This window comes from Camelus dromedarius, chromosome 13 (assembly GCF_036321535.1).
Source record: "Camelus dromedarius isolate mCamDro1 chromosome 13, mCamDro1.pat, whole genome shotgun sequence".
Taxonomy (NCBI): Eukaryota; Metazoa; Chordata; class Mammalia; order Artiodactyla; family Camelidae; genus Camelus; species Camelus dromedarius.
In genome coordinates, this window is record NC_087448.1 from 965,919 (window position 1) to 975,909 (window position 9,991).

The 9,991-nt window shown below is 56.4% G+C and overlaps 1 protein-coding gene across 2 annotated transcripts in view; it reads left to right on the forward strand.

The window, feature by feature from the left end:
- Positions 1–9,381, forward strand: part of TUBGCP3 (tubulin gamma complex component 3) — a 45,369-nt gene extending 35,988 nt beyond the window's left edge. For both annotated transcript variants that reach the window (XM_064492960.1, XM_064492959.1), the window contains 5 exons: positions 1,871–1,959; positions 2,077–2,208; positions 5,612–5,752; positions 6,699–6,815; positions 8,391–9,381. In XM_064492960.1, coding sequence (XP_064349030.1) covers positions 1,871–1,959; positions 2,077–2,208; positions 5,612–5,752; positions 6,699–6,815; positions 8,391–8,549 — 638 coding nt within the window. In that variant the 3' untranslated portion in view covers positions 8,550–9,381. The remainder of the gene's footprint in view (positions 1–1,870; positions 1,960–2,076; positions 2,209–5,611; positions 5,753–6,698; positions 6,816–8,390) is intronic.
- The last annotated feature ends 610 nt before the right edge of the window (positions 9,382–9,991 follow it).

Genomic DNA, 9,991 nt, shown 5'->3' on the forward strand with positions numbered 1-9,991 from the left:
TTGCTTAGAGCAAGAGTTTTTGATAATAGTCTACCAAGGAGATTAAACCCATGGTTATACATGTTTGCCACTTAACTGTACAAAAAAGATTATTGATCTGAAATGGCTTAAAGATCTTTTTTCTCGTGGTATGGAATTCATTAGATTGAATTAATCTAAAAAGTATTGCTGTTAGTGGCAACTAAATTTGTATTTCAGATAACATTGAGTGAAATGAGAGACAAATACAGATTCCAGGCAGTGGGCTTGCCGCGCTCTTCCTCAGCCCCTGGGGGGGGTGCTAGTGGCAGTCCCCCCCCCCCCCCCCCCGCAGAGGAGTGGTGCGAAAGTAATCCTCTTCTGGTCCTTGTCGGAAATAAGATGGAACATGGAGGAGGTGAGGGGGGTGGTCAGGACCAGGCTGTGTGCGGGCGGGCACCACTGTGCGGTCCTCACCGCTGCTGGTGGACGCGACACCGGGCGCTGGTTAGACATCCTGAACCCGGGAGGTGCGAGGAGACCGGGGTCTCCCAGCGCCCTCGACTCTGGAGCCTGGAGAAAGGGGTCAGGCCCGTAATTTGGTGAAGTCACTTCAGAACAGCAGCAGCAGCAGTAGATACAAGCTGAAGAAGGTGATTTTGGAATTGGGGATGAACTTTTAGGGTATTTTTAAAAAAAGACACTTTGGTCATTTTAAACAATACTCAAGGCTATTTGCGATGCGCTTCCAGGTGGGCAGAAGCTTCTGGCTAAAGGTGCCTGCACCCCGGGGCCAGGCCTGTACGAGCTGCGGGCCATGGTGGCCTTGAGCCCCGAGCCGGAAGTCCTCGCTGCTGCCTTGAGAGGGCGGTAGAGAACCAGAGGTGGCGCCAGCGCTCAGCCCCCGGGCCCCGGGAGAGGTGGTCGACCCGGTCCTGTGTGTGAAGCCGTCTGCTGCTGAGTTAGCCTGGCGGGAGGCGCGCTGTGTGCATGTACTGTCGACCCGCAAAGCAAAGGTTGCTTCACTCTGGGGAGTTTTAGAATTGCCTAGTTATTTGGGGGTCAGCCATAAAACACGAGGACTTGTGTGTTGAATACGTCTCAGGTGCGTTTTCAAGGTCCTGGGTAGAGAGACTGGAAGGGTGTTTCAGGGTCAGTTGTGTTTGCTAGGAATTAAAGGACCAGATGAGACCTGTGCACTCAGCCTCCGTGTGACGGGGTGCACGTGGTTAGAGCCTCTGCCAGGCGGGGGAGCTCGGAAGCCCTGAGTGTGTGGGGTTTGATCTCGGGGTGGGGGGAGGGGAGCCGTGGTGCCGTGGGGGTCTCGGGCTGTGCCTGGGGATCAGTTCACCAGGTCCCCTGTCGGCCGGCGGGCTCCCCACTCCCAGAGGCTCCACTGTGGCGGGTGCTGTTAAAGATCCTCCTGCTAGGCCCAGAAAAGATGAGATTTCTAGAATGAAAGTGTATTTGGTGCTACTTGCAGACTATAAAGGAAAGAATACATATTTTAGCCTTGTTGCCAAATGTGCCTTGGTCTTGGAAACCGTTCGGAAGGGATGTGACTTTAAATGGTCTAGACCTAGGTGAATGCAGACCGCCCGCTGTAATGTGAGGGTGGACATCATCACTCATGAGTAGGGGTGCGGGCTGCTCTGCTGCCTGGCGTCGGTCTCCGTGGAGGCTGCAACAGGAAGGTCCCTGTGGTCAAGAGGGGCATCGTCTGGCAGGCCAGACGGACACGTGGACATGCGCTGAGGATGTGCGAGTGTGTTCGTGTGGGGGAGGGCCGGTGCTGTGGGGACACGCAGGGAGATCCCCCCAGCCTCTCTGGAAGGCAGACTCAGGTGACTAGCGGGGCACTGTGCTGGCTGCCTCCGCGGAGGTGCCTGACGAGGCTTCTCGTGTCTTGCAGAGTTCTCCGGGGTGCTCCACCACTGCCACATCCTGGCGTCCGAGATGGTCCACTTCATCCATCAGATGCAGTACTACATCACGTTCGAGGTACTGCAAGCCGCCTCTGGTCTTGGCAGAGAGGCGTCCTGTCCTGGCTCTCCTGGGGTGTCTGTCAGATGTGGGGCTTGGTAATGCGAGCTTCTTCCGGTCCCGTGCTGTCCCCAGGTGCTGGAGTGCTCCTGGGACGAGCTCTGGAACAAAGTACAGCGGGCGCAGGACTTGGACCACATCATCGCCGCACACGAGGTGTTCCTGGACACCATCATCTCCCGCTGCCTGCTGGATGCTGACTCCAGGGTGAGCCGCGCTGCCTCCCGCCCAACACAGGCCGTCAGAACCTCTCTCCCTGGGTTCCCGGCAGTGGAGGCCCCAGCAGGCCCCGATGCAGCCCTGTTGGTGGCCATCAGGACAGCCTTGTTGGTCTTAGGTTTCTGGACGAGGTGGGGAGAGTTGTGCTGGGACCGGATCGTGCTGTGATGTGGGTGCGAGACGGCCCAGCTGTGGAGATGCCCACCCCCTCCCAGGGGCCGCTGACGGGCTCGGTGTGGCCGCGGGCGTGTGAGGAGGGGCCTACTGGTCCTCCCACCCGGCTTGTCCGCCTGTGTGGTGGTCCTGGCTGCACAGTCAGCACGCCCACCGTGTGTCCAGGCAGACCCTGCTTTCTCACTGCCCTCCTTCCCGCAGGCTGTTCTGAGGGGCCGACACCCCCTGGGCGGGGCTTCCTGGAGTGTGGAGTTCATTCAGAGATCTGGGGGACCCGGGACGCTTCCTGTCACCTGAGACCATGTGTTGTGAAGCAGGAGGCAAAATTTCAAGTGCATTTTTGACGTTAAATGTGTGACTTCAGGGAAGTTTCCGGCTTGCAGAGGGCTGCCCTGAGTGACCCTCACCCCTCCAGGGCCCTTGGTGGAGATGCTCTGCTTGGATGTTTGCCTAATGAGTTAGTGTCTGGTTGGCAGTTGTGGCTGGGAAGGCGGGTACCTAGGTGTGCCAGGTTTCACTATTGGAGGATTATTGGTCGTCTGTGCGTCTGGAGAGACGCTTCGGGTCAGCGGCTATGTCTAGACGATGTTTTCATAGAGACACTGGAACGGACACAGGAGTGATTCCAAGCACTTGGAAAGTAATGGGGAGTTCTAGCAGCGTGCGTGTTGAGGCTTTCCGCCATGTCACTCAAGCTCGTCCATGTGGGGCTGAGACCACGGACAGTTATGGATCCTGTGAGCCGCCTGCCTGTCGACACGTGTGTGTCCAGGATGTGTAGGTGGGTGTTGGGGACCCACAGACGGGCCCCAGGCCTTCCCGCCCCGTGCGTCCTTGTCCCGCCAGACCGCGCGGGCCCTGCAGGCAGGTGGACGTTGGGCTCAGTCCCGCTGCCCAGCCTCTGCCCCCAGTGCTCTCGTGTGGTGGAAGAGCACGCTGCCCCTCTCTCCCTAGACTTGTGAGAGTTTCGTTTCCCGTGAACCGTTCGCCTTAGCGCCCGGCACGAGTCAGTTGCTATTGTTTTTAAACAATTAAAAGTCACCTTTGTGTGTGTGTGTTTTGGAGGGAGATTTGCGATGGCAGGTGGTACCCACTCTCTGTCTGCTTGTGGCCAGTGGGGAGCTCATGCATCACTGAGGGAAACCCTGAGTCACACAGTCAGTTGCTGCAAGTTGACGTCCCCACGGCAGGCGTGTCCGCAGTTCCGGGTCTGAGCAGAGCGCCGCCTCAGCATGAAGGAGACTGCGGGTCCCTCCGTGGAGAGAGTCACTGCCCCAAAGGAGTGCGTGGTTGTTTGACTACAATAAAGAAACAAGTTAGAGGAGATAAATGCTTATTGAAAAATAGACTCCCCCCCCTTTCTTTTAATTGAAGTAGTCAGTTCACCGTGTGTGGTTGATTTCCGGTGTGACGTGTACGTATTTTGTTGAGGTTTTTTGTTGTGACCGAGACCCTGCGGCCGAACGGGCAGCCGCCCCCAGCGGAGCACGGCGGTGACCAGTGAGGAGCTGCGGTGCGCGGGGTGCCCCGGGGTGGGTGGAGTGTGCGCGGTGCGCGGCAGGTCCCCGGTGGTGGAATCACAAGTGCACCGTCGTGGATGAAAGAACGTGAATGCTTCGTCTTGCGGTGTCCGCGTTCTCTTGCATTCTGGAAATCGTTAGGAAATACTGATTTCAGTTTTGTTTCACTTGAGAGTCAGATGTTAGCTCAACCTTCGAGGTGCTGCTCCGACCTAGTAAATGGGGTTTGAACCCAGTGCTAGGGTCCCTTCGAGGGGACACAAGGCGGCAGGCGGAGCGTGCCCCTCGGGTGAGGGGGACGGCAGCCCTGCAGACGTCCTCACTGACCGGCGCTGCTCCCTGCGGGGAGAGCCCAGGGCTCAGCTCCTCCCCGAGCAGCCCCGTGTGCTCCCTGAGCGCGGGGTCCCTGCCGTCTGTGTCTACGCTCCGCTTCTCAGCAAAATTATGTCGTTTGTAAACATCATGCAGATCTTTTGTGAGATTATCACTTCATGGGTGGATTTTGGCTGGTCTGTGGGAATGTTGTTAATCACTTTGATTTGTTTGTCCATTTTAAATTTCCGACTCTTTTAGCTCTGCTTACTGTTTTTGTTTCTTTCCACGAAGCCTGCCTTCTGCGGCTTCTTGCCCTGGCGTGTCGCTGGGTTGCCTGGGAGCACAGGTGGGACTCTAGTCTTACTCCAGACACTGGAGAGGTTTTACTGTTTCCCACTGACTGACGTTTGCTGGGGCATCTGATGGAACTTCCGTTAAATTAAGGTGGTCCCCTCTCATCCTCGTTTGTTTGAATGTTTTAAGTTAACCATGAGTGGGTGTTAAATTTTAACACATGATTTTTTCCTGCTCTATTTAAACTCTTCCCCTCCCCACCGAAAACTAATAGATTAAAAAAAAATCTGAGCTGGCAGAGGACAGCGTTACTCCTGCGCTTCAGTCTGACACGTTGGGTCCAGTGTGGCCTCCCAGCCCCCGCCCTTCCCCACCACTGCCTGACGCTCGCTGGACGGCCTGGGGTGCGCGTGTGGCGCTGCGCGTGGCTGTCGTCTGACCTCTGTTGTGTCTGTGCCCGGGCGGCCTCGTCTGCTCCTTTCTCGGGGAGGGAGCGAGGGGAACGGGGCAGACAGGCCCTGAGCTCATCGTCCTTGCGGAGAGTTGGACGTCCTGCCACGCTTTGGGTTTCTAGGCTTTCCCCCAGGAAGTGATGACTTAAACCGTCCTTTCATCCCTGGTAGGAAACATGACGCCTGTTTCTAAAATCCTTGCTGAATTTGTTTCTTATGTTTTTAAAGAATTTCCTCTCTCACGATGCCTGGGTCTGGTGCTGGTGTGCGGCACTGGCAGTGAAAGGGTTGTCCTGCTCCCCGTCCCCTGGCCCTGGGGGGGACCCCTGTCCCCGGGGGGGCTGACCCGTGGACGCAGCTGCCTGTGCTCCTTCCGAGCCGGGGCAGCACCGAGTTGTGGGGCTGCGGAAGCTTGGGGACAATCGCCCGCTGCTGCTGTGGGGACAGGCTTAGCGTCCAGGGTCCTGGAAGTGTCTGATGGCGAATGAACGGACAAAGAGCACCTTGCGGAGGTGCGCTGGTACCTTTTGTAATGGTTTCCTTTTACTAAATGTCCGTATTTTATTGGAAAAACTTAGTCCTGAGCAGGATGGGACTGTATTCTATAAGGAGAAAAAACTTGTCTTCTCTCCTCAGGCACTTTTAAACCAGCTCAGAGCCGTGTTTGATCAGATCATTGAGCTGCAGAGCACGCAGGATGCCATATACAGGGCTGCCCTGGAGGAGCTGCAGAGACGCCTACAGTTTGAGGAGAGGAAGAAACAGCGGGAGGTCGAGGTACGGCTCGGGGTCTGTGGCTTTGTCCATTTAGGGTGTGGCCTGCGCCACAGCGATGCCTACAGCTGGGGCTGTGGTCACGTCCACGTGCGGTCAGGGTCCTGAGCAAGGTGGCCTGCGCTCGGGGGTCAGCAGCCCCGTCATCATCACGCTGTAAAAATAGAAGACGACGGGTTCACGAGAGACACGGGTTCTCCTCCATGTGTGTCCCGACGTCCGTCTGGTCGGTGTCTGGCCCGCGGTCCCTGATGCCCGAGTGCTCTGCTACATGGCGCTGGTGGCTGCGCGTGTGCAGCTGGGGACCTGACTCCTCCCTCTGGCTGTTTTCGGTGACTTTCCTGAGTGTTTGATGCCCTTCGTGACCCTGAGGCACGAAGAGCTGTTGAGCCAGTGTGACTCCTTGCGGGACTCTGTGGCCTTTCCCTTTTTCCAGATGCTGCTGCTTGGGCGGTGATGGTTTTCAGTTAGTGCAGTTTGATCAGTTTCGTTTTTGAGTATTTCCTTAAAATCTGTGTTAGAGGATGGTTGACTGGGGTGACTCACAGTGTGGTACTCGCTCCGTGTGCGCACTGATGGGCGGCCCGGCCCGGGAGTCCCCGCACCACGCAGACTGGGGACCCACCAGACGCGCCTGCTGGCTGGTGCCTTTGGGGCTGACGAGGTTGTGACGTGTTGTCTAGGTTGTGGGAGGTCGCAGCGTGTCCCGCTGTGAACTGTGAGCGTCACTGGCAGCAGCGAGGGAGTTCTGAGGGCACTCATGCGTGCGGACGTGAGATGTTTCCGGGGTGCACTGTTAATTGACAGCAGTGAGCTCCAGGACACCTGGGTGCTGGAAACTGTCCCAGCAGGTTCTGGCCGTGCAGGGGGCCTGAGACCCTGTGTGTGGCTCCTGACGCCCGCACCGCGCCCACCCAGGGTTAACTCGCTTGCTTCCTCGTGTCCGCAGGGCCAGTGGGGCGTGACCGCAGCCGAGGAGGAGCAGGAGGCCCAGAGGACGCGGGAGTTCCAGGAATCCATTCCAAAGATGTGCTCCCAGCTGCGGATCCTGACACACTTCTACCAGGTGCGTACTCGAGGCACAAAGGCCGTCCAGCCTCCGCGGCCTGGCTCCCAGGTTGCCACTCGATGCCTCAGTGACGTTAGGAGCCGTCTCAGTCCGGGTGGTGCATCTCGTGCCGACGAGAGCGGGGCCGGCCTGGCTGCGCCCCTGACCCAGGCCCGCGGTCTCACTGCCGGGGGGGTGTGGAGGCGGTGGGGGGGCAGCTGCATGCGGGTCGTGCCGCATCGAGCCGAGCCCTGCAGACGCGGGGGTGGGGTGGCCGGGCTCGGGCTGCGACCCGTGGGGCCCGCGTCTCTGCTTTGCTTTTCTTTGTGATGGTTTGGTTTCTGACTTCGTCTGTTTCTCAGCCTGATTTTGTTGATGAAAATATAGAGGAAAGGTGTTACGAAGATTCTTCCAGTCAGGTGCTGATAACTGACTGGACACATCGGGCGTCACTGGCCCCAGCCTCTAGAAATTGTTTGTGCTGGAGTTGTCTTCCGTTCAGAATTCTGAGTGAAACATCAGACCCTGTTCCTGGGGGTCTAGTTTGCCCCCCAGGAGCCTCATACTTTGTAATTCTAAGTTTTCCTTTAGTGTCACTGAGGGGTGAATTTGTCCCTTTTGGGAGTGGCCTCACCCTGGCATTGGTCTTCTGTTACATTTTTGTTGAAACATTTTCGTAAATGGTGGTAATGACTGGCTTATGTTCGGTGCGGAAATACCTTTATTAGATGAGTGTTTTGATGGTGAGATATAGCGTGTGGCCAGGTTGTATGTGTCATATGTGATCATATTTCTTACTAATGGATGCCTGACGGTGAGTTCCGTGCTGCTGCTGAAGCTGCAGAGAAGTGACCGGTAGCCGAGAATGTTTGAGCGCTCACGAGTCTGCAGGCTTACCACCTCCCCAGGGGCGCGGGTCAGCGGGACAGCGGCAGCGCTCAGAGTTTGGGGAGGGCGGGCGAGGGTGTGGGGAGTCGGTGACTTTTCTCCGTGGATGGGAACTCTTCCGAGCCTGAAAGCAGGGGACGAGCAGCCCCGGCCTGGGCAGGTGGAGGCCTGCCTGCCGTGAGACGAGGTGGAGTTTGTCCTTGCCGGGTGGCCTTTCAACCCCAAAGAGAAGCAGCTGGGGCTTCTGTCGTGTTAGAGTTTGCCATCCTGCCCCGCCATCTGTACGGGGCCCCTCGCAAGGAGTGATAGGGCGGCACCCTGCCCCGCCTCGGGGCCGGGCCCCCCAGAGGCATCGATCGGGCCCCGAGGTGTCTGTTTCTTCTGTCCTCAAGCCAGGGCTTCACAGCTCGCTGGCGACTCATGTGAAAGGTGAAACGTGTAACACAGATGCTTCCTGCTCGCAGTTAAAACTTTGCTGTTTTGCTTATTCTTGTGGAACTTAAGGGCAGAGAGGAAAAATCTGTCTGTTGGTTCTTTTCAGTGAAATGAGTGAATTTGCGTCTGTGGATGTGCCGTGGCTGGCGAACCTGGGCCTCCGGGCGGCTCTGGTCCTGGGGCACCTCCCTAACGCAGGGAGAGGCGGGGCGCCCCATGGCCGGCCCCCCCGAGCCCCGGGATAGTGCCGGCTCCTTTGCTTCCTTGCAGGGCATCGTGCAGCAGTTCCTGGTGTTGCTGACCACCAGCTCGGATGAGAGTCTGCGCTTCCTCAGCTTCAGGCTGGACTTCAACGAGCACTACCGGGCCCGGGAGCCCCGGCTCCGCGTGTCCCTGGGCGCCAGAGGGCGGCGCAGCCCCCACACGTGAGGCTCCGTGCACACCGGCCGCGGGAGCGGAGCCACGCTTTCACACGTTGGGGTTGAGTGTTTGTCACATCACTGACTCAAGTAGGCTGGCTTGCACTATTCAAATTTATTTTTTAAAGTCTTCGTATTTGAAAGACACCACACTTTGTTGAGGCTTCTCAGGCTCTCCACTATATAATTTATATTTGTCACTTTTTAAAAAGATCAGTTTCTTTTAGAGAAAATTAAGGTGACGGATACTCATCAGTTAGGATGGTAATGTCGTTGCTGTTTTTTTAAAATCCTCTTTAGAGGCGGATTTTGTTAACATAATCAGATTAAACTGAAGCAGAGTGTCCCTGCTAAGGAGCTGCGTAGAGCCTTTTGTCCTGGCTTCTGGTGCAGAGCGCCGGCCTCTGTAGGGGCCTGTCTGTCTCAGCGCATCTACACGTGCTTGTTCTGTTTCCTCGTCCTTCACAGTTTACATTTTCACGTTGAATTTACTCTTCCAGGTAACTTGGAAAATAGTAGGAAAAGAGCAGGAGAGACACAGAGCAGAACACCCTTGAGCCTGGGTTTCTTAGACCATCGGCTGAAACAGCTTGTAAATATGGGTGACGGGGAAGTTAATGAAGTATTTTATTTTCACAGTTATGATGAGCATTGGACACAAGTTGACTTGAATAATGAAGATTTCCTTTTTCCTTGCCTATTTTTTCACTGTAAATATTTATATACTACTGACCAGATGTCGGGGACATTTTTTGTAAAAATGTCATATCACGTCACATAGATCTGCCTTTATTATGTTGCGTAAGTGAAACTTAGAAAATTAAAAGCAATTATCTTTCAGACATATTGGTTCTTTCTTGAATCATTCAAGAAGAGACAGTTCGCTCACTGGGTCTGGGGGCCGGGGCTGGCAGACTTGGACAACGTGCTTCAGTGTGGGAATGACTTAAACCACGAAACCAGGAAGTTAGACTGTGCGTGCCTCTCAGTGCAGAGCCAACGGGAACGCCCCTCGCTGCTCGTGTGGCCTTTCGGTTTCCTGCTCCCTTTGGCGTCAGGGGTCCTGGCGGTGCAGAGAGGCCACGGTGAGGATCAGGCCTCGCTTGGACGTGCCTTTACTTCAGTGTGAAAGTTCACAGAGTCAGAAACCAGAAGCAGTTTCTCTGCTGCACAGCTTCCCAGAAGTGATGGTGCGTTGTGTGTCTCCAAGAGAGACTGCCCATTTTATTTGAAGTGTCTCTCCAGAGATGAGCCCTCAGCGGAAGCCATTCTAGAAGATGCCGCTCTGATTTGGGGACGGACTCGCGGGGTGCGGAGGAGCTTGTGAGAGGCCCTGCAGGGCCAGGTGGCGGGTCTCGCTCAGAACGGACTGGGGGCTGGAAGGTGGAGTGCAGACCACGATGCATCAGGGCAGCGGGGGTGGCGGGCAGACGAGGCCTTGGGAGAACTCGG